This window comes from Melanostigma gelatinosum (assembly GCF_949748355.1).
Source record: "Melanostigma gelatinosum genome assembly, chromosome: 14".
NCBI lineage: Eukaryota > Metazoa > Chordata > Actinopteri > Perciformes > Zoarcidae > Melanostigma > Melanostigma gelatinosum.
In genome coordinates, this window is record NC_136647.1 from 14,540,598 (window position 1) to 14,555,597 (window position 15,000).

Genomic DNA, 15,000 nt, shown 5'->3' on the forward strand with positions numbered 1-15,000 from the left:
TGGTGTAAGCAGAAAATGAATTCTCTCTAATCCAAGAGAAGTTAATCCCTATGCCTATGGCAAGAGGGCTGGTGGAAGGGATGCGGGCCGGGCTGATGGCTGACTCCCGGATGGTATATGCTCCAAGGGAGCACCCCTCCCCTCCCCCTAGTGTCTCCTGCCAGCCCTCCCTCAGCCCTGAGCCGCGGACCCAAAGCCTCTTAATTCTCATTAGTACTGCTAATCGAGCTTCCCAGCATAAATGAGCTTTTGACATGGGTTTGAGATACAGCGTCTTTTTTTAAATATAACCCCCTCCCATCTCCCTACCCCCTTTACCCTCACCCCATACACTGTGCAAGCATAGTTCAAGCTCTGCTCTATTTGGATTTATTCCCACACTAAAAATGACAAAAAAAGTTAAAGGCTGACATCTTTTTCATCAGAGTGTGAGTCTGTGTGTGCATACTCACGGTCCTCGCTGGTTTGGATATACAGGACGTTGCTGCGGACCCCGTCTCCAGCTTGTGTGTAGGCCAGCACCTGCACACTGTAGTTGGTGAACTTCTCGAGCCCTCGCAGCTCAACCTGTTCCCGTTGGGTGGTGATATTCTGCATCTCTCCCCATTCTGAGGACAGGAAAAACTGTTTGAGAGTACACACAACCAACTCTGATTTCTACAAAAAACTGTTCTATACTACTAACTTGCTTTGCTAAATATGTTTTGGAGGAAATGTGATGACTGGCTGCATTACAGGGCAGCAGTTGTAGGGAGAAAGTCAAGGTGGTTATAGGAAGCACCAAACTTTAAAGCAGATGCATGGATTTGTGAGTGTCCCACACAGTTTATAGGCTACAAAAACACTTTGTTAAGGTTAAAGGTTCTCTATATGACAGAGCATTCATATACTTACAATTTGCTATTTAAAGACATGGTGGAGTAATGTTTACCTTCCCTCTGTGTGTGTTGTTATCTGAGCTTCTCTGAGCTTTGTTTACTGGGCGCGTGTGCATTTTAGTGCACGTTAGTGCATGTAAGAGTACCCCAGTGGATAGCTAATGGCCGCACTACACTGCTCTCATACGGCGGTTACGGCTGATAACGTCGTTCCAACCGACTGCATCGTTGCACAAGCGTAGCGTCCAACCGCCGCCACTCCTCAGGTAAACACTGTCAGCTCTGTCAGCACTGCTGTCAATGTTAGCACTGTTAGCTGCATGCTGCCAGCTCAGATATAGATATACTCTGAATTTCAAATTTTGCACCTTTTAGAAAAGGCTGTGGTTTTGGTTAAATATTGAAATGTCCTGTCTCGCTCCACAGTATTTCGCCAACCAGAACAGAGTGCTTTAGTAGCCTAAACATAACCATGACTGTACTTTTCTTATCATTGTATGGACGTCATTTCCCACAAAACACTTTCACAAATGCAAATTTGTTGTAAATGAAATATATTTTTGGGACACAGGATTGAACAGACATAGGAGCACAAACACACTCAAGTACTGTAAATGTAATCTCATCCCATCAATATTGATGGTGTTAAGAATCTAAGACACAAGAACAAACATGGACAAATCCAAAGACACACAGCAACAGAAAGTGCTTTGTGAGAAAAGTGCAGACGCATATTAACACATTCTGACTCACAACGCTGACAGGGAGGTAGGTGGGTGGGAGGGGGGGTGTTGGTGAACTTTAGAATGAGATAGGTGATAATTACTCTGCATTGGCCACTGGGCCTGGCCCCCACAGCACCCACCTCCGTCAGGGAAGAGGGACCAAAACACAACCCGGTAGCCTTTCAGCACACCGTGCAGCGTCAGCCGCGGAGGCTCTGCCCATGTGATCGCCGCCTTGTCCGACGTCACAGAGATGGCGCGCACGTTCTGCGGAGGCTCACTGGGAACTGGAGAGAGCATGGGGCGAGTGTTAGTGCTACATGGTTCAAATACATGCGTATTGAGATTGTTCTAACAATTTCTACTTGTCAGAAATCCTTGGTTATTGCTGTTGCTAAGAAGACCTGACTGATCTGGCATGGCGGCTGAAGCACAGATAATTAACGACTACTTAAAACCAACAACACAGAGGCAATCTCTGCTGAAACAAATCAGTCAAATAAGCTCAAATGAGCTCTTAATAGCTCCTTGTTCATTGCTAGCTTTAAGAGCACGGAGGGGAGAAGGAGAGGAGGTGTAAAGGGGGTCGGTGGAGGAGAGGAGGAGCCTTGAGTGAAAGCAACATGAATAGTAAAACAGCTACACCTTAAGGCAGGGGTCTCAAACTCCCGGCCCGCGGGCCGAATCCGGCCCACCACGTCATTTTATGTGGCCCGCGAATCCGCCAGCACAAAAAAACAAAAAACAAAAAACTAAATCTTTTTTTTTTTTTTTAAAGTTAGACTTGATAATAAAAATATCCCCATAGTCGAAATTATGAGATAGAAAGTCGAAGTTATGAGATAGAAAGTCAAAACTATGACAGAAAGACATAATGATGAGATACTTAAACACAGAAGCAGCTCTTTGGCTGGTTACTGTACATTTGAAATGTAAATGTATTGTGAGTACATTGAAGACTACTTCAAACGTGACTTTAAAACACATGAAATACTTCATGTGGGATTGTGCAAAACGCACCCTTGAAAGGATTTTAAGCTTTGAACAAAGTTATTGTAATAACTTGTGTTTGATATTTGTCTTTGATATTTTCTTTAATAGTTTGATCTTTGATAGAGTAATGTGGGTTTCTGAACCCTAAATTAAAAGGATTTAAGTTATAATAACAGAAATGTGCTTCAATATATGTTTACATTTATATAACTACATGTACAATATTTTTACACTTGAATAAACAATAATCAAATGCAGAGACAGTTATTTACCAATATGTTAGGAGTAGTTACATTTACACAGTCTTACATTTACAACCGGCCCTTTGAGGGCGACCGTGATGCTGATGTGGCCCGGAGTGAAGATGAGTTTGAGACCCCTGCCTTAAGGGGTTAAAATGCAGATGAAGAGGGCGGGGTGAGCTGAGAGGTGGAGGATAAAATCTGAAGGAAGACAATGTTCGTGTAATTGCTGCTGTTTGGAGCAGCTTCCGACTATCTGGACAATTACCATCACTGTTACTGTTACCATGATCAGGGTATATTTCTTTAAGAATCTATAAGAAATAAAAAATACGCAAAATAGAGAGGATGAGGGGAAGGAGAAGGGGACCACTGGGAGGAAGAGGAAGATAAAGAAAAGGAGAGGCAGAGTGGGCAGACATTTAGAGAGTAATCGGGTTTCTTGTTCCTCTCTCGCTCTCTACCAGCCTAATGAGGGTGCTAATTAAAGTGGAAAGAAGAATGGGGGATGTGCTGCAAATTAATTTATCCGCATTTGTCTGTGAGTGTGTCTATATATATATATATATATATATATATATATATATATATATATATATATATATATACCGCATTATTACTATACCACCAACCATGCTGTTGCTGCATTTGACTATATTTTCTGTTCTTTTTGACAAATCAAAGAGATGCGCTTTAGGGTTCTTTTAATCTCTGTCTCTCTCCGCTCTCCCTCATGTCCTCCCACACTCCTACACACAGTCTAGCAGTCCACTCTCTCTCAGCTGTGTCTACACTCCTCTCGCCATCTACGTTCGTTTTCATCCATCCTTCTCTCCATGGCTCTCCTACCGTCTTCCAACGTGGTAGCGTTGATCTCAGTACTGGAGGGTCCCGTCCCGGCTCTGTTGAAGGCCTGGACCACGACCCCGTACTGGGCAAACTTCTTGAGGTTGTCCAAGGTGTACACTTCGCTGTCTCCTGTAGCTTTCATCTCCACTATGCTGTACTGGCCGTTGCTGCCCGGACCGTTCTCTCTGTAACCGATCTGGTAGCCTCTGATCACCCCGTTCTGCAGCTCCTTCTTAGGAGCCTGAAAGAAATGTGATGATAGCTATTAATATTAAAGTGCATGGCATGTCAAACTTAAACTTTGTTTTGCTGCAATAAAATCTCTGGTGAGATATTTTTGAATTTAGCAGTAATATGTACAATAATAACAGTAAAACGTGGAATCGCATCTCAGCTTTGTCTCACGGGTCTGACCGTGATTTGAAGCTTTCATTTAGGTTTGATTTCAATTTTTTTCAACAATGTGCAGGTAAACGGTTGATGCCCAACAAACAGGCACAGAATAAATGTGTTTCTGTAACTGTAACTGATACTTTCACCAATGTCTAGTTGTACAGCTCAGAATTCTTTGGCCTCCTTTGTCATCTTTTAACCAACCAAACAGTTTGTGTACGTGCTTATCCCTCATATGGAACTACTAACAGCAAAAGCTTAAATATTTGCATATTTGCATTAATTCTTGCTTAAAAAAAACAATATATAACAATTATTAAGCCTGTCACAATGCAGTGTATTAATCTATTTAACGTTTAGGTATGCTTAAACTTGAAGACGATTGTAGTTTAAGACGTTCAGAGCATATATTCAGTTTTCAGGACATCATTATCATTTAACTGAACTGTTGTGTAGACAGAGGTATTCGTTCTCTGGGTATATTAACAATAATCATAGTAGTGATTTTACCCTCCAAGTAACCCGTATGCTCTGCGATGTCATTGGTGTGAGGATTACTTCCATCGGGGGCCCATCAGGCGCTGTTGATGGAAGATAAGAATAAAAATCAAGTGTTAACGGCAATATTCTTAGCCCTTATAAATGACTATTTTTAGAAAAGGTAAAGCAGACGTAAAGAAAAAACAGACAAATGTGCTTTCTAGAGGAGAAAACAGTCACTTACGTGCTTCCTCAGTACTGATTGTGAGCTCTTTGCTGGGAAGGCTTCGGCCTATCTTGTTGTAGGAGTACATGCGGATGCTGTAAACACAAGCCGGGTGCAACTCGACAATGTTGGCCTGGTTGTTGGTGGGTGAGATGTTCCTGGTTGTGTACATGTGATCCCAGGAATCTGTCAAATACAAAAAGAGTTGAGAATTTTTCAAGACGTGTATCTTGAAAACAATCGGACATACACGTCGAAATTTCGGATACCCACCTGACTTGTTCTTGTACTCGATATCGTAGCTGGTGATGATGCTGTTTCCATCGAACCTTTGGATCCAGCGAAGGTTCATGCTCCTGTCCTTCACCTCCCTCACTTCCAGTTCAGGGGGATCTGGTGGTTCTGTATGATTGTGTGTGAGAGAGAGAGCGAGAGAGAGAGAGAGAGAGAGAGAGAGAGGAAGGTAAGAGCTTTTCACCTGCAGTATTTAACTAAAGCGTTGGGAGATCTGATTGAAAGACATTTTCCCACTGGACTGTTTACATGTCCACATAGACTGTGTTATGAGGCCTAATGTTTCAGTCAATGAAATAAGGTTGTGAGACGTGTACAGTTTGTGCTAGTGATACCTTGCACAGTGAGTTGGATGAGCCCTCGGCCCTCTCCATAGGAGTTGATGGCATGGCAGGAGAAAAAGACAGAATCTCCTCGCTCGGCTGGGTTCAGCTGTGAGCATCGACGCAAACAGAAAATGGTTACAATGTGTCACACTGATCCTCTCTAACTCCCGGCAATAACGAAAAATTCGGGTACTTTCCTACAGTTAAGAGCCGAGAGGCATTATGTAGCATTAGTGGCTTGTGGCCTTATTTTGAAAAAAAATGACACTTCTTATTTCACAGAATATATTTTACAGAAAGAAAATTGAAGTCGTTCTTATTTCACAGAATATATTTTACAGAAAGAAAATTGAAGTCGCTGTCTATTCGCCACGCAGCATCTAAACAATCCCTCTCAGTTATGGTGTGAGGGCATGATGCTGAGTTCAGGGTCTCCTGAGTGCGGTATTCGGTATCTAACCTTAAGCGTGGAGATGACTTCGTCGCCCTTCTTATTGATGGTTATGGAGTAACGGGGGTTTCTCTCAGCGTCAATGACGGTGTCTCCTCTCTCCCATCGGATGATGATGGGCTGCTCGCCACGCGCTGTGCAGTTCAGGTCCTTGGTCTGGCCCTTCCTCGCCATGGTGGTGTTGGGGTGGCTGGTGATCATGGCAGGAACTGAGCAGAATAGCAGACATATGTCAGTGTGACGAATGGTATTATATGGAGTAATGGGACGAGGGAACAGGGATGTGGTATTGGAAACCGAGGATATATTACAGATGTATAGACATCTCTATTTCTGCACTTCGTTTTCCATTTTCATTTCACGCTTCAAGCCCCGCTGGCCTTCTTACTCTACCTCCTCCCTTGTACGCCTTCTTCTTCCACTCCCAATTCTTTTTCCACCTCCTTTCCTCAGACATAGATTACTGATTGAACGGGTTCCTGCGGTTTTGTTTTCATCACTAATTCATCAGTCCTTTTCCCCACCAAACATTCAGGAGCCCGCAGACCGGCAGCCGGAAAACACATCAATCAATAGCAAAGATACCTCCAGTTAGTGATGTGCAGGACGGAGACAAGGTTTTGTTAGGTTCAGTACAGGCTTTATAGCCTGGGGCAAAAGTGCATCTCAGAAGAGCTGATTCCCTCTAAAAAAAAAAAGCTACGGCTTGTCTCTGTGTACAGTGTATGTGCAATCCAGGAGCTGTGGTTATGAAAGTGTTCAAGCCAAAGAGAGTATGATTGACACTTACTCTTGACAGTGAGGATCATGCTCTTACTGATGTCTGAGCCCACTCCGTTGGAGGCCTGACAGAGGTAGTACCCACGGTCGTCCTCAAGCACGTGTCGGATGAGCAGAGAGCCGTTTGACATGATCTGGATTCGGCCAGTCAGAGGGACTGGGTGGTACTGCTGAGGGTTTCCTACACCTGCACCACACAAAGTAAATGCATGTTAGCGCTTCAGTTTCTCCTTGTTCACATGATTTGTTTTTTTATGATGCTGTAGGGCGGGATGATGTTACCTTTAGCATGTTTCCACATGACTTTTGGAGGTGGGTAACCCTCCACAGAGCAGTTGAGAACTCCAGCTTTGCCGTAGATACAATCTTGATTGTTGGGCTGCACAACAAAACGTGGTGGCACTGAGAAACAGAAAGATGCGATTAACCTTAATGGAAGAACTCAAAAAAAAGGTCTCACAGTAAAAGCTAGAGTGTGTATTGTTCCTAAAATAACATGTACAATTCTAAGCTCCCTCTGCACATCTGATCTGACCTAATTCACCATCATGCCATTCTCCCTTCGCTCAATCTCTCACCAGTAACAATCAACTGTCGTTCCCAGCTGACGGTGGCGGCGGCGTTGCTGGCGATGCAGGTGTAGTTTCCATTGTGCTTCAGTGTCACCTTGGATATTTGCAGGGAGCTCATGAACTCTTTGGTCTCTATTGCGACTCCAGAGGCGGAGCCTGGCACGATGAGCTGGCCGTCTTTGTGCCAGGTGATGCGTATGGGCATGTCCCCAGATGACACCACACAGGCGATGTACATGAGCTTCCCCACTGAGGTAGAGGGGATATCGAAGGGCTGGATGAGCGGCGGCACTAGGGGGGAGAGAGGAGAAGTCGGTGGAATAAAGGTAACAATAGACGTGGAATAAAGGTAACAATAGACGTGGATGAGTGGCAGTGTGGCCATCTGGAGTACTGCTGAGAGAGAGAGAGAGCGAGAGAAGGTCATTGGCCAGTGGCCCCTCCCCTCCCCCCCCCCCTGAACCCCCCATCTCCTGCAGCCTATAATAGCTGCTCTGGTTAGAGTCCAATTGGCAGGAGGAAGTCATTCCGTTGCCATAGTAATAGAGGTTGGGGTGGGGGTACTACAGCTGAGACATCTGGGGGATTTAATCTAGGCTTCATTATTATTCATCTAATTAAATCAGAGACACACTCGCACGCAGGCACATGCACACACACTTAAACACCTCTGCAGCTGCCCCGCTACCATCGTTACTCCTCTCACAGACGAAACAAAATGTACCAACGCACAGCGAAACATAAATCTATCCTAAACCACCGTCTGAGTCTGTCAAGCATCACTGTAACGCAGCACTGCACAACTTTGAACATTGGTGTCTCCAATTGGTAGTGGTTAGATACTCTGATACCCAGTAATCTCTTCATCTAACATCTGTAAACTGCATACGTGTTTATTTATTTATTTTTTAACACCAAATTCTGTTGTTGCTTTTTCCTCAATGAAAAAGAAAGGCAAATAACTAATAACAGCTATTTCAGGTATTTTTTTGGGACAGATTGCTTTATCACCGCTGTTTTAAGAGACATTTTGAATTTTAGATACAGTGATGTGTTCAAGTGAATATGTATTTTGGAAAATAGGGTGAAGCCACAGTACATTCCAATCAAGTAGTCACTGGTAGGTCACTCTATCTGGGTGTATTTGACCTTAAAACATTGCCCAGTGCGGTTCTATCCCCTTGAATCCATTCTGCTCTTCACGCTTACCTTTGACAGTGACATGAACAGTCTGGTTGATTGACACCTGGGGCTGGATCAGAACGCTACACAAGTAGGTGCCCTCGTCTGCGCCCTTCTGCACGTCCGTCAGCCTCAGGGTGCCGTTCTCAAAGACCACTTGACGATGATTATCAGGCAGCTGCATGCCGTCCTTCAGCCACTTGATGGAGTAATACGGGTAGCCAATCACGCGGCACGTTATGTAGGTGTTCCTGCCCGCCACTGCGGTGATGTCCCGCATGGGTCTGATTCGGGGTGGACCTGGAGACACAGGGAAGAGAGGGAGGGGATGGAGGGAGGAGACGGACAGAAAGAAAAGACAAAGAGGTCGGAGAGAGGGGCAGATGAGGTGAGGGAGGTCATGGCAGAGTAAGGGAGCAGCCACGGAGACGGGAGGAGGTGAAGAGATACAGGTTGAGGGATAGAGTGATTGGGGCAAGTTGACAGGTGGAGAGGGAGGTTAGTTATGCTCCCTTTACTAAAATCTGATTGAGAATATTTGTGGATTTTAATCTAATCAAATATGTGTATATTCATACTTAAGTGATGTGTGTTTTTTCTAAAGTACAGAGCGATAGATAGATAGATAGATAAGAGGAGAGGAGAGGAGAGGAGAAGACAGTAACTGTGTTTGGAATTCAAAGTAATCTATGCCTCTCACTAGCCCTTGTGTTTGTATCAGGTGTAGAGTGCATTTATATTGAAAAGCAGACAGGCACCTCTTACGTTTATGCGCGCTTGGTACTCGGCGCTACCGGCCGAGTTGCGTGCGACGCAACGATACACTCCCCCATCTCGAATGAGCGGGCTGCTGACGTTGACGTGCGACACGGTCAGGCCGTCGGACAGGGTGTACTGGCTGGTCTTGTAGGTGGAGTCTCGCACCACGGGCTCGTCGTCCAGCGTCCAGGTAATGGAGGGGGGCGGGGCTCCTTTGGCCCCACACATGAGGGAGAAAGGCTCGCCGGGGTTCACCACCCGCTCGCTGAAGGAAGACACAATACGAGGAGTACCATCTAAGAGGAGGCAGAGAAAGCCAGAGAGAGAAAGATGAAAAATAAAGAAGGACATAAAGACAGAGTGGTGAGACGGTCTGACAAAAAAAGCAACATGTTCAACAACTTCAGATCTGTTCTTGCCCATCTCTCTTTATGTATCTATCAATGACATTTGCAACAGCAAACTATTCATGCACGGCTTGTCAGATGAAGAATAACAGTCAACAGTTAAAGTAGAAGCTGTAAACATAAAGAGCATGGTTTCCTGCTGTTACGATGCTGTATTAAAATGCCTGCTGCGTCTGTGTTTATACTCTGTCCACATACCCTCGAGCAGAATAATGGAAAAGTCCTGAGCAGTGTGGCCCTTTCGGGACACGAAGCACTGGTAGGCCCCAGAGTGGAACTTCTGCGCTGCAGTGATCTGCAAGGTGTCGTTGTGTTGTCCCTGGATGGAGATGTGCTGGTCGGGGACGATGGACTCTGTGTTGCGGTACCAGTTGATGGTGTATTCTGGGGAGCCCTCCACAGTGCATGTGAAGAACAGTGTGCTGCTGATGCCAGTTTTCAGATTCTTAGGGGACAAGGTCACTCGTAGTGGATCTGGGAGAAGGACACATGTTCGTTAGAATACTAAAGGAAACATTTTATTTCTTTTGATTTATGCATTTTCTGCTTTACTGAAAAACAATTTGTTAGGCTGCCATATAAATATCATATATATTTGAAGTATTTATGCTGTACAGCGTGACTCCTTTTCATTTCACATATTGTTTGACCATATCTTGATATCTTGACGTTTTGGTGAAAAATGAAAAGATTACCAAGTGGGGTGGTGCCACTGTGCAATGAATCATAAAGCGTGCATTCGTTTTTTGTTAATTGATTGGTGCTGAACAACACAACAGTAAAACGGCCTCACAACCAGTAATCATCCATTAGATACAAATACATTTTTGTGCTGCCAGATTTGTAATCATTTGAATTATACTCTTGCATTTACAGATAATATTAGATTATTACTCATTTGCAAAGCATTAACGATTCATCATTTGATTTATAAACACATTTTAAACCCTTTATAAGTGTGTTGCATTGTCAAGTGATACCAACTACTCTATATTTATTTATATTCATATATACATACAAAAGGCGTTTACATTCATAGAGACGGCGAGAAAAAAGAGAGACCGCACAATCAGCGGCGGTGACTCAATCACTTCGACGCACTCATTAAAAAAGCAGCTGGAGATATCTCTTCACATCTCTGTCCACTTTTGCATGCGTGTGTGTGTGTGTGTGTGTGTGTGTGTGTGTGTGTGTGCAAATGTCAGTGAGCAATAAGGCAGCTGGTGGTGTGTGCTGGGGGGCATCGCTGTGCCCCCCCCCCCCACCCCCCACCCTGTCAGAGTCACAGAGTGTGCTGCCATGATGTGCCCACTGGCAAAGCCTACCTCCTCTCTATTCTCTCCCTCTGTCGCGCCTTCTCTTTGTTTCTTTGTATAGTTTACACAATGTACATTTATCCCCGCCTCTCTAATTATCTTATCACATTGTAGATAATGTCATTCCAGCACTGTCTGGATGTCTGATCGTCCCTTCTGTGACCCCTCGTAGTAATCTCCGTCTTCCTCGCCCTCCTCCCTGACGGTGAATGGTGCTGGCAGCTCTGTTACGGATTCGGTCTCACTGAATTACCGCCCTGCCTCTCTGAAACCTGATATGACGGGGCATCATACAGCTCACACATGTGTTTGTCACAGAGACACTCTAGGTGTGACTTATATGTGTGCCTCAAACCAAAAGAAGAGGAGTTTCTGAATGTGTCCATCTGCCAGGCTGCTTCACTGAGAAGACAGCGCGGGAGTCTGTCAGGTTGTTAAGTGAGTTGTGTGTGTGTGTGTGTGTGTGTGTGTGTGTGTGTGTGTGTGTGTGTGTGTGTAGTTGCACCTATAACGTGAAGGTGTCCAGACACCTCCTTTGAGCCAAAACTGTTGGTGACCTCGCACGCGTAGCTGCCGCTGTCCTCCTGCCTCGGGTCGCTGATGGTCAGCCCCGTCAAACGCCGTGTCCAGCGGGCATCCGAGGGCAGCGGGCGGCCATCTTTCAGCCAGCGCACGGTGGGGCTGGGGTACCCTCCCGCTGTGCAGGGGAGCTCGATACTCTGGCCTGCGTGCACCTCCCCTGCTTGGAAACTGTCCAGGATGGTGGGCGAGGACTCGTTGGGGTCTGGAGGGCAGAGATGGGTTAATTCTTTGGTCAAGACAAAGAGAATTATCAGACTAACATTAGTAAACTGACAACACCAAGCTGCTCACCCATCACAGAGAGCCTGGCTCCGTTGCTTTGGCGCGTCTCGCCGCTGTACTTGTGTTTGGTGATGCACCGGTATGTGGAGAGGGCATCCTCCTTCTGAACATCAGAGATGTAAAGAGCCCCGAAGGAGGTCAGCGAGAACCTGTTACCTGAGGGAGACACATCCAGTAAAGACTTGCATTCATTTCCACAAAGAAAAACTGCTGACAGACAGTAAAAAAGCCTGCACCAAGATGATCGCTCTGGTACAAATGCATTGTGCTCATTGCAAAACCATATTGTGCAAAGAACAAACAGCTGCCTGAACAGTTGGCACTACCTGCCTGATAATGTAGCTTCCCCAAAACCTGGCACTCTTTCAAGGCCTGGAGGACACGCAGCGGTCACTTACACCACCCATAGACAGAGAAGAGACAGATTTACTGCCCCTCTACACGTCGCGTAGAACTGCACCATCATCTCCAAACTATCTGAATGTTTAAAGTGTAGTGACGAAAGCGGAAGGCCAAAGATCAAGTGTGCGACGATGTGATGAGAGCTGCCTGTTCTCTTTCATAGCATGTTGTGCTACTCAAAGAACCGTGGTACATAACCCAAAGTTTGCATGCTGTGCCCACTGATTGGAGGAAGAGTGGGAAAACCAGAGGCACATGAATTATCTGTACTACTTCAACACAACACATCTTGCAAGAGCAATTGTCTCACAGCTTGCCGTAAGTCTGACATATTTCAAAATGGTTGCCGCGATACAATAAGGTTAGTTGAGGTTTGCCACATCATTTCGTCTTTTTGCATCTAAGCCACAGGACCGCAGCTGGATTGGCTGCGTTCAGGTGCACTTGTGTGTTCATCAGCATCAATATTTTATCTCCAAGCTCTGTGTTTGTCGGGGTCTTGCGGAGGGGTTGAGCAGAAAAAACTGAAGGTAGCAGTTATGGACTGTGCATGTGTTTGCATGGAATATACCGCATGACCCGAGAGGGAGGCACAGGCTGCAATTTCACAGCAGCCTTTGTTTGCCCCCCAGAATGAAGCCTTACAGGATAATGAGCACTTTAAGGCTGCTACTCTCACAACACCGACGACTCGCCTGTCACAACACTCTGACATAGGCAAGGGGAGAGGGAGGGAGGAGAGCGAGAGAGAGAGAGAGAGAGAGGGAGAGCGAGAGAGAAAGAGAGTCAGCTGGATCTGTCAAAGCCAGACTTTTTGTCATCAGTAGGGGACGGATTTCATCCCTCTGAAACAACACTGATTAAACAGCACATCACATTATTCCCCTTATTATTAAGTTGCTTGTATAGCATCCGTCTATCACTCTTTGTGTGAACCCTCTCATCGTCTCACTCACCCCTTTTCTTGTCTCTCGCTCTCTTTCTCAGTCTCTAAGCAGAGTGGCAGTCAGAGTAAAATATGAATTACTAAATCACTGTGTATACACACACAGACACACACATATAGACATGCATGCAGGCCTTCTTAGTAGAAAATGGCCACAGTTGTAGGTGTTGTATTTTAAGTTTTTTCCAATTGAGCCACATTCACATGATATCTTCATTCAGTCTCTCTCTCTCTCTCTCTCTCTCTCTCTCTCTCTCTCTCTCTCTCTCTCTCTCTCTCTCTCTCTCTCTCTCTCTCTCTCTCGCTCTCTCTCTCTCTCTCTCTCTCTCTCTCTCTCTCACACAAGTATTGTGCATTTTTACAGTATTGTCCCCCACTTCAACTCGTGCATATAGACTAAGCATTTAGGAACTTGACTCAAACTTCTTCACACAGAAACTAAGGTCTTAGTTGGGACGCCTTCTTCCTGTTACAGTTAGCGACAGAGGAAACTGCTGATGAACTGTGCCATCACACGTGGTACTTCAAATGTTCCTTTTTGACAGACCATCGACAAAACTGTATCGACTTTAAGCTGTTTTCGACCATGTTTTAATCGCTGTAAAACCATCACAGAGCTTTTTTGTTTTGCAAAGCACAAAGAACTAATGAATGAAAATGACCATTAGGTCAGTAAATAGAAGTACTCATGGGTCCTCAAAAAAAACTCTAAACAAGGAACCATGTAGACGGGTAAGTACTTTTCAAAAATAAATGGCTCTTTAAAGAGTTCTTTCACCCAGAAAGAAGCTTTTTTAAAAGAAGCTGTATGGCCTCGGGGATGTCAACATTGTTGGATTTTGTATGAGTTCGGTCAGAGTCTCAATGAGACGTATTCATGGAATAAATTGTGCAAAATTGTTTGTGAAGTCCTGATGCAGATGGGGTCCAGAGGGGAACTATTGTACTCTTAACTCATAAGTGCTGGATCTGGAAAATGAGGTCTGTTTTTGACAGGAAAATAAGCGTTTAACGAATATCATCTTTTCAATTTTTACAAAAATGTTAAACATCCAGTTAAAAACAAGTAAATACAATATTTTTTATTTTTTATAATAAAAGGCAAAAAATAAGCTTTTTTATATCGGTTAAAGTAAAAGAGAAAAATTCAAATGCTCTTGAGATTTCTCAGTGGCGGTATAGGGGCAGCAACTGTATGCTATGTTTGAATTTCATGTGACAAATGAATCATACTCTCTGTCCTTAGTAAACCTCTCTTGCGTAATAAAGGGTTTCTTTTATTTTATCCAACAAAATGCCCGTGGCCTGGCTGTCCCACAACAGGCCAGACTTGCTGTTGTCACAAATACCAAAGAGGAGGAAAGAAAAGGGAAAATAATGGAAGTGTAAAAGCATGAGAGAGTCTATAAATAGTACAGATACTGTAGCCTGTGTGGGTCCAAGAGTTGTGTGTGAGTGCACCGGGTGTTTGTGTGTGAGAGTTAGTAGCAGCCTCATTTTCTCACATGCAAATGAAGGCGTCGGCGCAAAGATAACGAGGCCCATATTTCCACCTCCTCAGTGGGGCCATTATTTATTGATGTTCTGCATCTTTCCCCCTCCCTCCCACTCTCACGCTTTCTTCATCCTCTCCCTGTTGCTAGGCTCTTCTCACTGCCACCCTGTTACGATTTCCGTGTACTTTCAGCAATTATTAAAGCACTATACCAGTTTGCAATCAACAAGGACGAAACAGTGAAACCCTCTGTGTCGTGTGACGGCTTAAATCATAATGGTGAATTGTCAGTGAAACTAATGGGGAAAGAATAGTATCAGTAGGTAGTTGCTAAATATAGCATTTTCAGATGCAGGTATAGGGTTTTGTATTCAATCAGAAATATTTCCCGAAACCATTCAACATAATACACTTTCTTTT

At 44.6% G+C, this 15,000-nt stretch overlaps 1 protein-coding gene across 1 annotated transcript in view; it reads right to left on the bottom strand.

The window, feature by feature from the left end:
- Positions 1 to 15,000, bottom strand: part of LOC306788193 (cell adhesion molecule DSCAML1-like) — a gene marked incomplete at both ends in the record, with an annotated part of 48,347 nt that overhangs the window by 6,368 nt on the left and 26,979 nt on the right. Inside the window, 16 exon segments of the mRNA XM_079283597.1 lie at positions 449 to 608; positions 1,705 to 1,890; positions 3,688 to 3,928; positions 4,591 to 4,661; positions 4,805 to 4,972; positions 5,060 to 5,188; positions 5,416 to 5,512; positions 5,867 to 6,066; positions 6,648 to 6,824; positions 6,920 to 7,039; positions 7,216 to 7,500; positions 8,419 to 8,691; positions 9,150 to 9,446; positions 9,756 to 10,031; positions 11,379 to 11,657; positions 11,747 to 11,893. Coding sequence (XP_079139723.1) covers positions 449 to 608; positions 1,705 to 1,890; positions 3,688 to 3,928; positions 4,591 to 4,661; positions 4,805 to 4,972; positions 5,060 to 5,188; positions 5,416 to 5,512; positions 5,867 to 6,066; positions 6,648 to 6,824; positions 6,920 to 7,039; positions 7,216 to 7,500; positions 8,419 to 8,691; positions 9,150 to 9,446; positions 9,756 to 10,031; positions 11,379 to 11,657; positions 11,747 to 11,893 — 3,106 coding nt within the window.